Source organism: Colius striatus, chromosome 15 (assembly GCF_028858725.1).
Source record: "Colius striatus isolate bColStr4 chromosome 15, bColStr4.1.hap1, whole genome shotgun sequence".
NCBI classification, from domain to species: Eukaryota; Metazoa; Chordata; class Aves; order Coliiformes; family Coliidae; genus Colius; species Colius striatus.
Window position 1 is genome coordinate 13000618 of NC_084773.1, and position 17820 is coordinate 13018437.

General features: G+C 47.1%; 2 protein-coding genes across 2 annotated transcripts in view; one reads left to right on the forward strand and one right to left on the reverse strand.

The window, feature by feature from the left end:
* Positions 1 to 591, reverse strand: part of ARIH2 (ariadne RBR E3 ubiquitin protein ligase 2) — a 32636-nt gene extending 32045 nt beyond the window's left edge. Inside the window, exon 1 of the mRNA XM_062008613.1 lies at positions 359 to 591. The gene's annotated coding sequence lies outside the window, so the exon portion shown is untranslated. The remainder of the gene's footprint in view (positions 1 to 358) is intronic.
* Positions 52 to 9687, forward strand: SLC25A20 (solute carrier family 25 member 20). The gene is made up of 9 exons (XM_062008616.1): positions 52 to 477; positions 1027 to 1119; positions 3687 to 3814; positions 5311 to 5401; positions 6321 to 6438; positions 7593 to 7665; positions 8225 to 8334; positions 8911 to 9035; positions 9535 to 9687. The coding sequence occupies exons 1-9, from the start codon at positions 373 to 375 to the stop codon at positions 9595 to 9597; spliced, it is 906 nt and encodes a 301-aa protein (XP_061864600.1). The 5' UTR covers positions 52 to 372; the 3' UTR covers positions 9598 to 9687.
* Positions 9688 to 17820: the final 8133 nt, after the last annotated feature.

Genomic DNA, 17820 nt, shown 5'->3' on the forward strand with positions numbered 1-17820 from the left:
CGACCACTGCTCTGGGCCGGGGGGGGGGGGGAAGTAAACGGCGCCACCGATGCGTGAGGGGGCGGGCGGGAGAGAACCGGTCCGGCGGCGCGGGGCCGCCCCAACGGCGCCGGTTCGGTACCCCCGGGACGCGCCGGCAGCGCGGCCTCGGCCGGCGGCAGCGCTCGATGGCAGCGCCCGACAGCGCGGAGGGGGAAGGGCCCGCGCAGGTAGCGGCTGCCGCTGTCCCGGCCTGCCCCGCGCTCGCCTGCCCCAGCATCCCGGCGTGCCGCGCGGCTCGGCACTGGGGTAAAGGTCGCGGGGCGGAGGGGGCGGCGCTGGCTCGGCGGGGACGCAGCGCCCCGCTCCCGCTTCTCACCCGCCGCTGCCGCCATGGCCGAGCAACCGCAGCCCATCAGCCCCGTGAAGAACTTCTTCGCTGGTGGCTTCGGGGGCGTCTGCCTGGTGTTCGTAGGGCACCCGCTGGACACCATCAAGGTGAGGCGGCAGCGCAGTGCGGCGGAGACGAGGCGGCTGCCGGGGCCCGGTGCCTGGCGGTCCGAGGGAGCGGGGAGCAGCGAGGCTTGCCGGTGTGGCGGCGGAACGACTACACGTCCCGGCGGGCGCTGCGGGGGGGGACGGGGGGAAAGACACCAGTTCCCGGCGTGCACCGCGGGGAGGGGGCGGGGCTGCGCCTGGGGCGCCCCCCGGTGGCGCGGCGGTCCGCGGAGCGCGGTCCCGCCACAGCCCGCTTTGCCGTTAAAAACAGTGTCGGGGGCGATGTCGGGGCTCTGAGCGCCCCGGGACAGAGCCGGGAGTTACCCGGGACACACACGTCCTTCCAGCAATTAATTAGTTAAATTCATTAAGTGTTAAATGCAACGAAGTTCACTCCAATCTGTACAGGGCTAAAACGACATTTATCTCCATACAAATACCATAAAGTCCAGTCACAGAACTTACTCCATGATAGTCATATAGAGGGGTTCTCTGAATCAAAGTTTAGACAGTCATATTCAGTAACATAATGTTTCCCTGTCTTCCCAGGTCAGACTGCAAACCCAGCCTAAGCCGCAGCCTGGGCAACTTCCACTCTATTCTGGGACCTTTGACTGCTTCAGAAAGACTCTGGTTGGAGAGGTACTGTGTTCTCGTGTCATCTGCCATGCCTGCCAAACAGATCAGTTGTTCCTGGACGTCGCGGGAATGGAATCGTGCGGGAATGTTGCCCCTGGGAGACTGTACAAGTCTGGGGTTGTCACTTGAATTGATTCTAATCAAAATTTTTAAGTGGATTGCAAAACTTGGGGAATACTTAACAGCTACAGGCTCCAGGTTCATGTCTCTTTGTTTTGTTAAGAAGTGCTTTTGGTCCAAAATAGCATGGTGTCACTATCCGAAGTTATAGACTGCAGTGAATGTTGGCAGTTGTTCTCTGGCTTTGTTGGTGGAATCTTACTGTCTTTGGTATCTGGAGTTGTCTCTGGAAATCCTGAAATAGACAGTGACTTTTGATACAAATAATACTTTTACTTTCTTCTTTAATGTGTTTTGCCATCTGTGAGAAGGCAGAGAAGCATTACTTAAGAATTTTTTTTCTGTTTTGATGACAGAATGTCAATTACAGTAGCTTTGTTCAACCTTATTCAGCAGGTGGACAGTGGTTTTCACCTCTGAATCAGCCATATGACAGGATAAAGTCTGTTTTGCTTTTAGAAAGGCAAGCAACTTTGGTTTAAAGACTTTAAGTGACATAGAATCCATTTTTTTTTTTCTTCATAAGTTTTCCCAGTAGCTATTTGCCATTTGTAAACCGTGGCTATGAAGCCCAACTGTCTATTTACTAGTCTGAAGTCTAATTGCAAAGTGCTGGATCTTGTTAGGTAACTCCCTGTTCAATGAAAGATCTGCCTCATCTCTGAAATCTACTTTCATGATGGTATTAGCAGGTTGTTATATAAGCAAAGCAGATCTTGCTTCCCTAGTCTCTCCCACAAAGTGCCAAAGTGCTTTGCTTGCTCTGAATCCTTTGGGGTTTTTAACACCCCTGCTGAAGCATGGACGTCAGAGCTGAACCATAATAATAGCCTTGTGATGTGAAGCTCAGAAGTAATGCTGCCTCTCTACTCCTACTCAATACTCATCACTTTCTATAAGGAAAACCATTAAACTTCCCTGCCAAGGCCTTTTGTTTCCTGCTGCTCGTGGGAAGGTTGAGCAGGAGGGTCTGATCTTTGTCAGCCAGATGCAATTTCATTACATAGTCAATTGTGCCTGTAAGTGTACAGACATGTACTGGGATATGTATTTGCAGGGGGAGGAAAGAGCAGATAGAGTAGTAGTTTGTGCTTCTAGCCTTTATCTTTCTAGATAACTCTCCTTTTTATTAGAAGAAGTTCAGTTCAGAGGCAAGATAAATGAAACATGCTGCTGCTGGGATCTGCATTAGAACTTTTCCATGTGCGTAGTCTGATGAAGGGAAATGTTGGAAGGTAAAGTTACATGGTGAGAAAGTGTTGGTTTCAGGAAGGAAAGAAGAAATACTTTGTCCTGGAGCTCATTGCAAATTGAGTTAGTGTGGGGAGTTGTTGGGGCCTGGGCTATAATGAACAATATGGAGTTAGACAAAGACAGAGAAAGTTTGCAGTTCATCTATGAATCGCCTTTGGCAGCAGAAAAAGAAAAGAATGCTTATGTGACAGCAAGCTTGAGCAGGGAAGAAACCAAAGCGATAGACTGTAACAGAGGCAAGGTCAAAACAAGAAGACAGGATAGAGCATTAAATTAAGCATTGTTAGAAAATAGAATAGAGCATTCAATTAAGCATTGTGTGATCGCATGTCTGTGACTAGCAAATTGTAACATATGTAACTAACAGTAGTATAAAGTTAAGTAAAATGTAAAGTAAGCAGAACCATAGTCTAGTGTGAGAGAAAACTAACTGAAGGCCAAATAGATGGGGTGATATTCTAAGCACAATAAGGTTGATGTTTTAAGTACAATAAGGACGGTGTTTTAACACAATGAGGTTGGTGTCTAAGTTGTTACCAAAATGAAACTCTGAGGCCTTATGCATAGCACGTGATCTTTAGTGTTAACTAATTGTCATGAACTGTAGCATGTACACAGCATTTGGGAAAGTATAGAAGTGATGATTACGTGGCAATAAATTTGGAGTTGATGCACATCATGTTGGTGTGTGTTTGCTCCCGTCTCGCATAATGAAGAAAAACCCTTGCAGGGAGTGAAATACTTCAGGTTAGTCTCCCTGGCTCTTCCTTGGTCTAAAGAGTGAGTTCGACTCGGTGTTTCAGGCTCAGTGGCAGGATTTTACACAGCTGCATTTGATGGCTTTTATTAATACACACAAAAATCACATCTGCTTTATCTGAGGAAGAAGACTTCTGATGTAGTTTATTAGGACTATTATTCAAGTGGCTTTTAGCTTCCTTGTACTTGAGATGGAAGTACAGGATGAACAGTATTTGAACAGAAGGGTGTAAGTGGTGCCAGTATTTTCCAGGAGGGATGGCTTTCCTCCACAATGGGTTCCCAGCCTCAGCTGAGCACTTAAAACTGCAAATAAAGAACAGGCCTGTTACGGTCTGATTAATTTGAATTACTGATACTATCCTGTATTGTATAAGTTGAAATATGTAGGTAGTCTGTGCAAAACCAAGTAATTCTTGTGATAATGTTTCTTGCAGGGAGTCCGGGGCTTATACAGAGGAATGGCAGCTCCTATTATTGGAGTGACACCCATGTTTGCTGTGTGCTTCTTTGGATTTGGCTTGGGAAAGAGACTCCAACAGAGAAAACCTGATGACGTTTTGACGTGAGTTTCCAAGTTAATCAGACAGTTGGGAAGGGTACCCTAAGGCTCTTGCAGCCTCTTGTATTGTCACACACTGAGTTGTGGTGTAAACTCGTCTCTTCTCCTAGGTTATAAATATAGTTCCAAAAAATAAATCACTGGTGTGTTTTAGTCCTTCTGGAAGCGTGGGGTTGATAGCACAGGCTAAAAACAGACAGCATGTGGGCAGGTGCTATGCAATTCCCTTTCTACGCAAGCAAGAACCATTAAGGAACAATTCTGTTTTGGATGAGTACACTGCAGGTTATATAATGATTGCTTGCCAACAGTCTCACAGTTAAAAGAAACCATGGGAGAAGTAAATTCACGGTCAGGCAGTCTTGACAACGTTCACAGTCCTGATTCTCTTTTCCCTGTTAGTTATGACTATTGCTGTGTCCTTATGTTAGAATATAATAATAGCCATAAAAATAATTTCTGGAAAGAGGTGTTGATGAGCAGCCCTCCTCTCAGGCTTGTCTGAGATGGGAAGCTCAAGAAAGCTTTGTATGGCTTTCCACAAGCCAACTTACGCATGAAGCAAGCACCCTCTGCCCCCCCATAAAGCAGTCCCTTAGCTTTTTTGTGTGATACAGAGGAGCTCTATCAGAAGCAAGAGTCTGCTGTGTTGAGACAAGTGTGGTGGGGTGGGGAGGTGCAGCTTCTGTTGGAGCATTGCCCGAGGGGCATGAGGGCACCTAGCACTGGCCACTGCTGTGACACCGAGCAAGCTCCCTTCCAGCCCTTGAGGTTCTGTGATTCTGTGAACTTAAAGAGTAAAGAAAGGTGTAAGAATTGGAAAACCTGAATAGAGTGCCATCTCCTGGGCAAATGGAGAGCAGCAGAGGAATTCAGTTAAATTGTGACAGTAGATCATTTTAGTAGGGAAGAGGGCGGAAGGTTGGTTGTAAAGATAAGTTACTGATGGAGAAACTCAGCCTGGTTAAGTGATTTTTGTCACAGAGACTTTGACACATGAAAGCAGATGCAGAATGTGTGAGATGATGGCAGGTTGGTAGGACAGACTCAGCAATGGCAGAGGCTGAAGGAGCAAGGGACTGAGAGGTTACAGAGAGGAGGCTCCTGGCTGCACAAGCAGGAGTATGTGTGGAAGCTGGGCTCACTGAGAAGAGTGTGAGAGCCTGGGGGAGGAAGAGACTGTTGGGAATAAAAATGAATGGGGAACGCTGTAGCAAAAAATGCAAGTGCAAGAAATATTAGCAAATACAGTGACTGTGGAGAGCTGTGTTAGGGTTGCTGTGGGAACCAGCGCTTTGAATCCTAGAGATCATAAGTAATTATGCTCTAATTATGCATTGATGAGGCCCTTCTGCACCCATCAAACACAGTGGATATGTTTCTCGTTCTGCTGCCAGCCTTGTGTGGAGCAGTGTTAACCTGGTGATGCTGGGGTCTTTCTGCCCTTCATTTCCTGTGAGCTGTGTTGTGTTAGGGTCTCTTCTGTTTCCTCGGCGCAGATATCCTCAGCTGTTTGCCGCTGGCATGTTGTCAGGAGTGTTCACAACAGTAATCATGGCTCCAGGAGAGAGAATCAAGTGCCTTTTACAGGTAAGGCATTGGATGGTGGTGATGGGAGTTTAATTTTAAGGGTCTTGTCTTTCCAAACCAGGAACTTCTTTGGTTAGTGTGTTTGTTCTGTTTTTTGACAGGACTGAGACAACTGTCATTTAATGCAACTGTGTCACGAAGAAGCATTACACAAACTCACCATGACAGTATAAGAACATACAGCCTTCACTGCTCGATGCATTTTACAGAGCACAAGCCTTGTACTATATGGCATTATGTGAGGCATTGGTGGATGCCTCAGTCCACTTCAAAGTATGGAAAAGTCCAGTTGTTCGGAATTAAACTGTTTCTTATAAAAGCCTGCTAGCTCATAAGACGTTTTCTAGTGTTTTCTGTTCCCTGGACAGGCTGCCAACACATAACTGAGGGATATAGTTCAAAATATGTGAAATGTTTGGGTGACTGGTAGCTCTGCACCTCATCCAAGGTTTTTAAATTATTGTTGGCAAATGTAAATGCAAACAAATGAAAATACAGTGATGGGAAGCTTTGCTTACACCAGGCTATGCTGAAGTCCATTAATGTGGTGAGGAGTGGTCACGTGTTAGTTGTGACAGACACGATACTATTGAGGAAGCTTTTGTACACCTACAAGTTGTTTGAATTTCACTGAACTATTTGAAAGCTATTCTTTGTCAGTGCAAGTGTAGAACTACTGAACTGACTGCTGTTGTTTCAAACTTAATACTATGGAAAAATGAGGGAGAATCTGGCCTCTGCATGGAACAGCAGCTTGAATGTGAGAGAGCTGTTTGAGGTTTCACAGGCAGGAGTGCCTGTAGAATGAATACATGCTCCATCCTCTCTGGAAACACGCACGTGGCTTTCTAACTATTAGCTGAATAACTGTTCACCAGCCAGAAACCTTCACTAGTCAGAAATCACTTTAATCCTTCAGATCCAGGCAGCTACAGGTGAAACTAAATACAATGGCTCTTTGGACTGTGCAAAGCAGCTGTACCGCGAGGCCGGCATTCGTGGCGTGTACAAGGGGACGGTGCTCACCCTCATGAGAGGTAACTGATGGAGATGTTCTGATGCTGCTTCTGCATGGGGTACTTTAAGATAAGAAGCTTGACATAGTGTCACAGATCTCGCTGTCCATTTAGCCAACTGGAGATGCTGTGTCACCCTTTGTTTCTTTTGTTGCAGCCTGCAGAGATACTCCAGTGCCTCAAAGGGATTGAGAAATAAACATGAGGTTCTCAATGAGTGAGGAAGAGAATAGATGACAAGGATCAGAGGGATATAGGAAGTAATTAAGATCTGAGAAGCCAAGAGGAATGAGAGACTTCAGTAGAGGTGCAGAGAGAACAAAGTGAAAACAAAAATACAGAACTGGGCTGTTTTTTTGGCTTTTTTTTCTTCTTCCTTGGGAGAAGGATTGTGACAATCTGTGCCTGTTGCTGTAGAATGCTGACTGCTTTAAAAGATATAGTTGCAGCAGTTATGCTTTCTGTCTGCTTGAGTGTGGGTTATTTTGGACTGGGGTGGCATGACCCCACTCACAACAACAACAAAGTAATTGTGACAGACCCTGAATCTTTACCTGTTTCAGTACATTCTCCTTTGCAAAGCTTGTTCCCTGTACTGGGGCAATTGTTTCCAAGGATAAGCTGAAATTTCTGTATTTTGATATTTCAGTTAAGGAATTTGTTCCATCCAGTGTTTCTCATAGAACCACCTAGCCAGAGACTGTTTCTCGAGTTTAGGCATGAGTTAAGAATGAGCTGTGGGAGTACCTTAAGAAAAACCCAAACAAATGAAACCCATCAACTGTAAAAAAAAAAAAGCCCAAAATAGAATGGTTAGAACAAACAGTGTGCAAAAACTCTTGCAGTTCCCAAACTGCTGTGATCTGCTAGGCAGCAACTAAGAAAGCATAGAGCTGTCTTGTCGTTAGCTTAATGGCCAGCAGGCAGGTTACAGTCTGATTTGAAAGGCTGCTGACAGAAGCACTCCAGAACGGTTGTTTTCCCCAATTCTTGCCTTTAGCACCTGCTCTCCCTGGGAAAGTTCAGGCTCCTCTGTCTAGGGCAACAGAAGATTTAATTTTGTTTGTAGAGGAGGTTCAGAAAAGGAATCTGGATGTTCTTAGTGGTGTTGCTGAGCTGGCATGGGGCTTCATTTTGTTTCCCACTACTCATAGCCTTTGTTGTTTACCCACTAGACGTCCCAGCCAGTGGAATGTACTTCATGACGTACGAATGGCTGAAGAATGTTCTGACCCCTGAGGGAAAGAGGTCAGTAAAATCTCACAGTCATCGTTTTCTGGACTTCCCAGACACTGCTGATTAGTCTCCCCAGTTATGAAGAGATTTAGAGCAGTATCATCAAAACAAAATGGAAAAAAGAAGGTTGCTCCTCTTGTGAACTGAGCTGATTTGGTCTGGGGTTACCTCACAAGTAAAACAGTGTTCGAGTTTCTCTCAGATTCTAGCCTTGGATCTTATTAGCCAAGTAAGGAATACTTAAAGTAGGTCTTTTCTCTTTGACCCCTGCATGTGCACAGAGAGCTGGGCACTTTTGTTGTTGGGATCTTTTTTTGTTGGTTTGTTTATTTTTTTCCCCAGAGCACCTGTGTGTGTGCAGCTGAAGGAAAAGATTTGAAGCTTTAGGGTGGAGTTAGTACATCTTGCCCACAGGGCTCTGATTCATGGAAGTGTTGCTCAGATACTGCACTGTGTGTCTGCAGCGTTGTGCTGCCTTCTTGTCACTTTATCCAAAACAGATGGCTGTTAACTTTGGGGTTTTTCTTATTTTCTGTTTTCTTTTTTTCCCTGCACTCCAATCCTGCCACAGTGTGAGTGACCTCAGTGCGCCTCGGATCCTCTTTGCTGGCGGCCTAGCTGGGATCTTCAACTGGGCAGTTGCCATCCCACCCGATGTGCTGAAATCCCGTTTCCAGACCGGTGAGTTGTGTCACAGCCCGTCACAGCCACACTTAGTGCAGTGCTCCCGGGAAGGGGCTGGGAAGATGCTGTCTGATCATAGTACCTGGGAACTGATGTGTCTTGAGCACTGCTTGAGACAAGTACGTGGAAAGCTCAAGCATGTTCCTAACGTTTTAGTTGGTTTCCTCACAAACTGACCTGCTGAAGAGCAGCTCTGCAGAGAGAGACCTGGGAGTCCTGGTTGATAACAAACTAACCATGAGACAGCAATGTGCACTCATGGCCAAGAAGGCCAATGGCACCTTGCAATTCATCAAGAAGAGTGTGGCCAGCAGGTCGAGGGAGGTTCTCATCCCCCTCCACTATGCCCTTGGGAGGCCTCATCTGGAGTCCTGTGTCCAGTTCTTGGCACTCCAGTTCAATAGAGACGGGGGACTGCTGGAGAGAGTCCAGTGCAGGGCCACCAAGATGATCAGGGCACTGGAACGTCTCTTTATAAGGCAAGGCTATGGGACCTGGGGCTCTTTTGCCCCACATGCTTCAGTGTTTGTGACTGCCAAATGTCTCAGCTAGTGTGTTTTGTATCCCTTTCAGCTCCTCCAGGAAAATACGCAAATGGCTTTAGAGATGTGCTGAGAGAGCTTATCAGAGAGGAAGGAGTAGCATCTCTATATAAAGGCTTCACGGCCGTCATGATCAGGGCATTTCCCGCTAATGCGGTAAGTAAATTGTGATTCCACATGGATTTTGAGGACCTGGCTGCTCCCAGTGAGGGTTTGCAGTCTGTAGGGAAGATGACTGGCTGCTTCCTGTTGTACCACTTCAGTAAAATCCTTGTCACTGCAGGTACTTTGAGCTGTTGGTGTCCAGGTTCTAAAAACATACCTTCACCTAGGAGGAACACCACGCAAACCTTCCTCTGAAGCTTTCCAAGAAAGCCCTTTGTTGACTTTCCCTGATAGTCTTTCTCACCTACATCCACCAGTAGAAGACAGAAATGGGTGGAAAAGTTTGGAGTGACATCACCCTCAATAAATAATGAGCCTAACAGAGTAGAAGCTCTGCTTTTGTGTGGAGGGATAGAGTAGAATCCTTGCTTCTGGTCCAAGACATTAATTTTGTTCTCTTCCTCCTTCCACATGAGGTGTTTACAGTGCTGCATTTCAAAAGCTTTGTTTGGAATAGGTTTTTAGAGTCCGTATTTGTTCTCTTTTTCAGGCATGTTTTCTTGGTTTTGAAGTTGCTATGAAGTTTCTTAACTGGATCGCACCGGGCCTATGAAGACTTAGGAGGTCTTTGGAAATTAGAGAAGGAAGAGAGAGCAAATCTGCCTCAAAGGAATAAATGAATGACCACTTGAAGTTTCAGGAATGATTGTTTGCCTAATACCTTTTTGCCTTCCCCACATTCATTAGGTGGTGCTATGTGCTGATTGGAAAGGTAAGCTGTAGCTCTGAAACAGAGTTGGTGAGGAGTTCGAGGTGATACACCTGTCTTCTGAGCCAAAGTACCACAGCTGTAAGGCTGCTAACAGGCTGCTGCCACTACTACACACAGTACCTTAAGTACTTCCTCATGGAAGTAGGGAGCACTTCATAAAATGTAATTTTTTTATTTACTGAAGAAACATGTATCTATTAATGCTGAAAAACATCGTTAAAGTAATTATTAGGCAGTGTGTACTTAACTCTCAGGGCATGAATTACCAGCTGCACATAGGAGTATCTACAAGCACTGTCAGAGAGAGTTCTCATCCATCAGTATTCAGTGGTGGCTGTTTCTGTATTGATGGTGGTTTTAATTATAGAGACACATAAGGCAGTGAAGGCAGAAGGAGCAGGGGAAGCCAGAGCTGCCTTTCAGTGGGTTGAGGGGTGTTATTGATAGCACACTGGATCTTGCACATCGATCTTTCCCATGGAACTAGGAGGAAGACTGCTTAACATTGTACTAAGCTTTACTGAGGCAGACAGTGGGGAAATGTATTTGATTAACCTGAACTTTTCTCTGAAATCCCTTTCTGTCCCACTGAAAAGATCACAAATGCAATGTTGAAAGTACAGCGTGGGTCATAGCAACCCATGATATACTTGAATCATCAGATGCTGTGTTCTGGGAATCAATAGCTGACACTGCCCTGAGAAAACGTAACAGCACTTGCAAGAGCTCAGTTTCTCTGACACTAGGGACATGCACGAAGGGGACTGTGGCTCTGCACTCTGTCTGACTTTTGTCCTTGCTCCCATTTCTTGTTTTTCTCTTAATAATATGAAACATAATCATTTTCATTTGAGAAACTACTAATGCTAAGAAGCAAAAGCTAATTTCTTTTGTGTTTTTGCTGCAGTGTTATTGGAATTCAATAAAACTACCTGCTGCTTGGCTAGAGTGTGTGTTGGTGCATTTACTGTTTGCATGGTCATGCATGGTGAGCTTTGTAAAAGTTTTCCAATTTCTAATTCATAGAGGTGCTTGGGAAATAAGTTGTGCTGTGCTGTCTGACATGGTTAACCCAATGCCTTTTAGCTTTTGGGTTTCTGACGTGAGCTGTGGAAAGGAATGTTCTGCACTTCACACCTTTGTCCTACAAGTCCTGTTACGCTCTGTGTTGCAGACACAGCTTTTTAAACTATGAATAACAGACACTGAATAACACGTCTTGCTTGTGGAAAGTATTTTGTTTGCCAGGGAGAGGCCTGGGCACAGATATAAAGGAGCTTAGGGAAAGCATCTGTCCTGATGGCCCATGGGAAAGGGGGCAGAGTTTGTCTTTGGTGTTGGCTTGTACCATAAGGACGGTTTTAATCTTGGCTTGTCACAGGCAAGGTCAGCCCTGAAGACTTTCTGCTACTTCAGAAACCTGCAATCCCACTTTCCTTCCCAGCTCTTTAGAAGGACTAGAAGGGAACCTGCCTTCCCCAGAGTCCACCTCTTGTGTTTTACAGGGTAGGGTTATGTAGCTACCTGTGTGGGAAAATCTCAGTTGCTTGGAGCTGCCTCCAGGTTCTCGCTGCTGCCTTCACTCCCCTGGACCTTCCCTGTTCCCCACTGCTTGGGAACCTGCTGCTGCTCCCGCTTCTCAAAGCAGTCCCTGTGGCTGTGGATGAATAAAATGCTTAAAGCCTGAATGCTGAGTTAATACTGGTTCAGAGAAGTGGTGATTAAAGGACATTAACCTCTCAAGTGGTCTTAAAACACAATTCCAGATTTACTGAGACTAAATCCAAACTAGTTTCAGGAGGACCAGGTCTGCTTTTGTGGCTGTGCTTCCTGGCCACCAAATGCTATCCCGTACTGCTTTAGGGTTGCTCTGGCCACCTTCTGACTTCAGGGCTGGGGCTGTGATGACTAGAAGGAAACTTTCAGCTTCAAGAAGTATTGTAAAGATGGATTTTTTTTCCCATTTCATGAGTTCCAGGGATACTGACACCTCTTGTGAAGGACAGATGTCCATCTTCTGGCTTAAAATTGCAGGCACCGACGCTTAACGCTGACCTGTCAAATGCATCCCATGAGGCTCCTTGTCACACAGGCAGCCAGGAAGAGCTGCAGCACAATCCTGGTTGGAAGTGCTGCTCTGAGGTGGTTCATGGCGTGGTTGCCCAGCAGATGGCTGTCGGGGGCTGGCAGCAAGAGGGACAAACCGCAGAGCCACAGGCAAGGTCAGAGGCAAGGGAGGCAGCCCAGCAGCTGCTGCTGGCAAACCCGTGCCTCTGCTCGTGGCAGCTGCAGCTTTCCGAGCTGGGCTGCACGAGTTTGATGTCTCTGTCGGGAGAGAGGCAGTGGGAACCTCTTCTCCCCATCTGTCCTGCTGATCCTCCAGGCTGGGTGAGGTGCTGTGAGTTGTGGTTGTTGCAACCTCCCAGCCCATTGCTGCAGGCTATGAAAAACATACTTTTTGGAAACCAAATCGAGGACTAGTAACAGCCAGGATTCAAGTGCTGGGATTAAGAGAACAGCTCCTCCATCTGGGCACCAAGAAGCCTTTTCTCAGTCTGTGCTGGCCTCTTGCTTGGTGCTCCAGCACTTACCATGGCTGTGCTGTCACCCGTTCAGGCTTGCCTGTCCGGCCTGAAGCACTATTTGCTCTGAAAGACTGAAATATTCCCTACACTAAATACTTCAGTTGTTACTAGTAACTGTACGCTATCTTCCTTCTGCCAAGCGATCCATTTTAACACCCCTTTTTTTTCTTTTAAAGCATTTCAGATCCTTTTTCCAATTTCAATTATCCTAATTATATTCTCCCCAGTCTGAAGTTTTTGCAGAGCTTTGTATTTTGTATGATAAAACTCTGGCTGTTTAACATGCTTGATTTCATTCAATGCTTTTAGATGAGTAAAATATGGAAGAAAGCAATCAGGAATGAGTGGCTGCTTTCCAGCAGCAGTGGTGGGAGGAGAGGAGCTTTGGGAAGGCTGATCAGACACATCTGCTTGTTTGTTCAAAAACTGAAACCCAGGCACCCTGGAAATGTTTAAAAAGCTGCTCTTGTCTCTCAAGATTCTGCCATGCAAAATTTTGCCAAATCCTTGCCCCTTGCTGTGTGCAGCCTCAGAATGAGAGAGGGATTTTAACATGGATATGGTTTCGTGCACATTGAGGACTCTCTGGCTTTCAGAAGCACAGATTTGCATTCAGATGTTGGGGTTTTTTTAATTGTCCTGCTCTTGAGGAAATTCAGGTAGCAGATACACAGGTTCGTGGTACCCAGCAGCAGCTTGTCAGCTGGGTCTCTGTACCAGCAAAGGAACTGATGACATTTGTCTTCACGCTCCTTGTGCTGATACAATATGTTTCTCCTGTATCAAAATCAGCATAAGAGTTCCACAAAATTCTTGTGCTACAGCACATCTTCCTGGCCCATCCTGCTGTGATGCAAATGGTTTTTCCAGTGGTGAGTCAAGGTGCCTGGAACTATTCCAGAAGTCATCCATGATAACATAAATCTCCCATGCTTGCATTTCAAATCTCCCATGCTTGCATTTCTCTGCCCATTGTGTACAAGTGGCTTTTGTGTACCCACAGACTTGCTATATTGACAGAAAGGTCCTTAGAATACCCCTAACAAGTCAGTCTTTATCAAATTTGACTAATTAAAGGAAGCTGCCCGTGGGAGCATTACTGCAGACTCTCCAGCTTGGAAAGGACGTTACACAGGAGATCTTACAATGTGAAGAGGGTGCATTTATTCATTTCTCACAGTACAAGACATACAGTGTGTCCAGTGAGGATATTGAGCAATATTTAAAATAAAATATATTGTGAACAGTGAGGCTGTACAGGTTATCACAGAATGCAAAGTGCTTTAAAAAAGTGATGGAAGAACAGTTCACCAAGAGCTACTGGAGCTGCTATGGCTACAGTCTTGCATCAGAAGTTCCCGAATTGCAGGTAGATGGGAACCAGGAGAGTGTGCCAGGGAATACAGACTGACAGTTGTCTTTCTTACAGTCTTTCTGCAAGCATCTGCTGCTGGCCACTGTCAGGCAGAAGAACAGACAGACCTCCCATCTGACCTTTGATAGTTTGGCTGCTGTTCTTCTTAGGATATGATCAGCAAAACCCTGACTAGTTCTGTGGGGTCTGCACACAGTTGGATGGGCTGGTCATGTGCCTTCTCAGTAACAAGGTACATCCCATTTCTCTGACTACCTGCTGCCTCTTAGGTAAGAGGACTTCTATGTCAATAGCCTGTTTGTGCAGGTGAGGGCTCAGCCTTGTGCACGGCCTGAGGAAAAGCGGCTCTCACCACAGTATGGTTCGCAGGATGACAGAGGAGTTGAAGTTGGAAAGCATCTCTGTAGGTGGTCTAGTCCAGTCTCCCTGCTCAACATAAGGTCCACTAGAGCAGGCCTTTGCTGCAAAGCTACTTCCTGGCTCGTGGGCCCGTCCAGCATGCACTGGTGCATTGGGTTTGTCCCCCAAGGAGCAGGATTTTGTACTTCCCTTCGACAAACACAGGGCTCCTGTTGGTTCAGCTCTCCAGCCTGTTCAGAGTTCTGTGAATGATGGCACAACCCTCTGGGGTACCAACCACTTTTCCTGGCTTGGTGTTATCTGCAAACTGGCAGCAGGTGTGCTCTGTCCCATCCCCCAGGTCCATACTGAAGGTAATGGCGCTAGTACCCACCCTGGGGTACACCATGGGTGAGTGGCCTTATCTCTAGTCACCCGGACTTCACGTGGCTGACCCCAACCCTCGAAGCCTGGCAGCTCAATCAGTTTTGAGTCCACTAACCTAATTTGTCCTGCATCAATCAATTAGTCCAAGGGGATGTCATGGGAGGCAGCATGGAAAGCCTTGCCAAAACTGAGGTAAATAACCTCTGCTGCTCCACCCTCATCCACGGAGCCTCATCCTTATCTTGCCATCCATGGCTTTCCCATTGGCCTCAGGGGCCTGGGACTACAGAAGCAGCTGTGGAAATACCTCAGTAAACTGGTGACTTATGTTTTTGGAGCTGTCTCTAAGCAAGTGACCTTCCACCACTGCCAGAACAGTCCCTTCCAGTGGCTTGCAGCCCCTGGGTAGGAATGTACCTCACCCATGCAGTGTGGGATGATTCTCCTCACCACATCTTGCTTCCAACCGTGACATGTGACTGCGCTACTTGCTTGTGCAGGCCACGGACAGAAGTGCCCGCCCAGTCGGTGGCATGAAGCCATGTAGGCCGTGACACTGTGCTGATGCCATCGTGTGTGCTCTGCGACCAAGGGCTTCCAGAGCTGTTCCCGTTTGAAAAGAAGCCCATCTGCCCTGGCAGCTGTTTGCTGGGGACTTGAACTTCTGAGCAGGGGACAGCCAGGAGACGCCTGCCTCGCAGCAGGGGCTTCCCAGGGGGCAGGGCTGGAGGGATTGCTGGGATTCCTGCCCCATCCCCGCTCTCCGGATGCATTTCGGGTGACCCAACCGTGGGCTTGCCGCCTGCTCAGATGTGGCTCTGACCCCCTTTTATGCTGTGTTTTATGTCTTCCTGCTCTGTAGACCCTGCCATGAGAAAGCCACCCAGTGAAGGAGAGGGGAAGGGCTGCCTGGTGCTGCTGGATGCTTGAAATGGAAAACTATTTCTAATTTAGGGAGATTTGTGTATAAAACTGAGGACATTTTCCATTACCTCAATGTGCCAGAATAGTTCTGCAAGTGTATCTCAAACCTGGTAAAAATGTAAACCTTAAGTAGAAATTGGACAGGATTTTTACTAACATATGTCTCTGAAATCAGACACTTAAAGCTCAGATGGTTCAATTTAAGCAGTTTACAATGCATAGGTTGTCCCTAGTCTCACTAGAAGTCTGTTTATAGAGATCAGTATCAAAGTTCCAGCAATAAGCTAAAGATGAGCTTCCCCTCCCATTGCAGGTGACAGCTGGAATGTGAATTTGCTGACACACGATGCTGTTGCTAACCCTCGGCATTGCTGAGTGGAAGCCTGTGATGTTTATCTGTGCAATGACTTGACTTCCCTTCACCAGAGACCTGAGCTCAGGCTCCTCCACCAGCGCTGCTGCTGTGCTGGGACTGAGAGAAGTTGCACATGAGCTCTAGATAGCCAAGTAAATTCTGAGCTGCCTGGTTATGGATTCCTCAAGGCTGAAAGAATATCCTAGCAGCAACATTTCTTCTTGGTACAATTTCCTAATAGTGTTTCCTAATAGTTATTTATTGCTGGCAGCTGCTTGCTCCTTCCTCTCTTCACTCATACCATCAAAAAATCCTAAACTGTGATTTAGCCTTGAATATTTGTTCTGGTAGACCAAAGGCAAGGAAATAAATTCTCTATTATCTCTCATTTTTAATCCCTATGCAGATTTCAGGAGAAACCAGCTGAAACACTGGAAAAGTGTAAAATTACAGTGAGTTCTCTTGCTTGGGCTAAGCCCATGTGATTCAGAAAAGCTTCTGACTGCCTGCACAGACAAATCCTAAAAAAATACCTTCCTCTGAAACATAATCCTCTTGCTCATCCCCTACCCCTCCCTACCCGCTCACCCTTGACTCCCTATCAATCACTGCCAGGCAATTATCTCCTTCATTTACGGTCTCCTGGCTGGAGCCAAAGTTCAGTAACTGGCAGTCGATGGCAGGGGATCACTCGGTGAAGGGAACTCGCTGTTCTCCCAGCCTGGCCACCAGTGTCAGGCGTGCTCAGCTGCAAGGCACAGCGAGGTTCTGCAGGGTGGCTGAAGCCTGCCTCTGGCAGCAGAGCCTTCTCCTGAAAAGGAGTCTGAAGCTGAGCTGGGCAGGAGGTCAGAACAGGGCCTCCTGCTCTGCCAGCACCCCAAGAAACTGGCTGGGATCTGCCACTGCTGCGGTGGAGAAGGGGTGTGGATAGAGAGCCCTGGGTAGCCCTCTTGGTCTGTCCGTGCCCACTGCCCCAGTGGCTCAAGGTGGGGGAAGTTCCAGATCTCCCCTGCCTCCATTCAGCAAAAGCTGCACTGTGATGGCAGATGTCCATTTCTCTTTGGTTTGGGAGGTATGTGGTGGTGGTTCTGCTTTTGCCAGGGGCCTCACAGATGAGGCACAGTGACTTGGTGCTGGTGTGAAATGTCTGTCTCTCCTGAGGTGAGCAATTCCTTGTGATGTGTATGAGTTCTCTTGTGTGCTGATGAGAAATTGTCGGGGTTTTCCCCATTTTCCTCCCTGTGGGTCCAACTATGGTGATGAAGCACTTTCCTGTCCCACATATCGTTTGTCCCAAGGGCACAGACCACCCCTGGCATTTCTCTCAATAATACTCATCAAATGAAGCTTGCAGCTGCCCTGCTCACCAGCACAGGCATGTTTAGAGATGCCAGAGCTGTTTGCTGGTATGGGAGAGCAGCCCTTCCCAGGGAAAGAGCTGTGCACCCTCTGCTCCTGTTTTGTCCCTCTACTCAGGCACAGGGCGAGTACAGGAGCTCCACAGGGAAATGTCCCAATGGCAAGTGGACTGGGAAGCATGACTCCCCCATCTCCCTCCCTCCAACAGCACTACAATTCATTACAGCTGGCATTCCTCCTTCTGGAAAATACAGGAGCACTATGAACCACCTTACTCAGACCAAGGATCCCTCAGCCCAAAGCTCTGCCCATAGTGAGAGCAGGAGGACATCCCTCTTTTCTGTAGTAGCTAGCAACAGGACAAGGGGGAATGGGATGAAGCTGGAACACAAAAAATTCCACTTAAATATAAGAAAAAACTATTTCACTGTTGAGGTGAGGGAGCCCTGGCACAGGCTGCCCAGAGAGGTTGTGGAATCTCCTTCCTTGGAGGTTTTCAAGACCCGCCTGGACATGTTCCTATGCGACCTGATCTCGGTGACCCTGATTCTGCAGGGGGGTTGGGCTAGATGATCTCTAAAGGTCCCTTCCAACCCCTACCATTCTATGATTCTATGAAAGCACCCGGCAGTACCTCCCCAGGGTGCTGCCTCCAGCTCTGCCTCCCATGGCCACACACTGGGATTTACTGAGCTGGAGGCTGAATCTCTACCTAGAGCTCTAGACTCGGGTTTCAATGT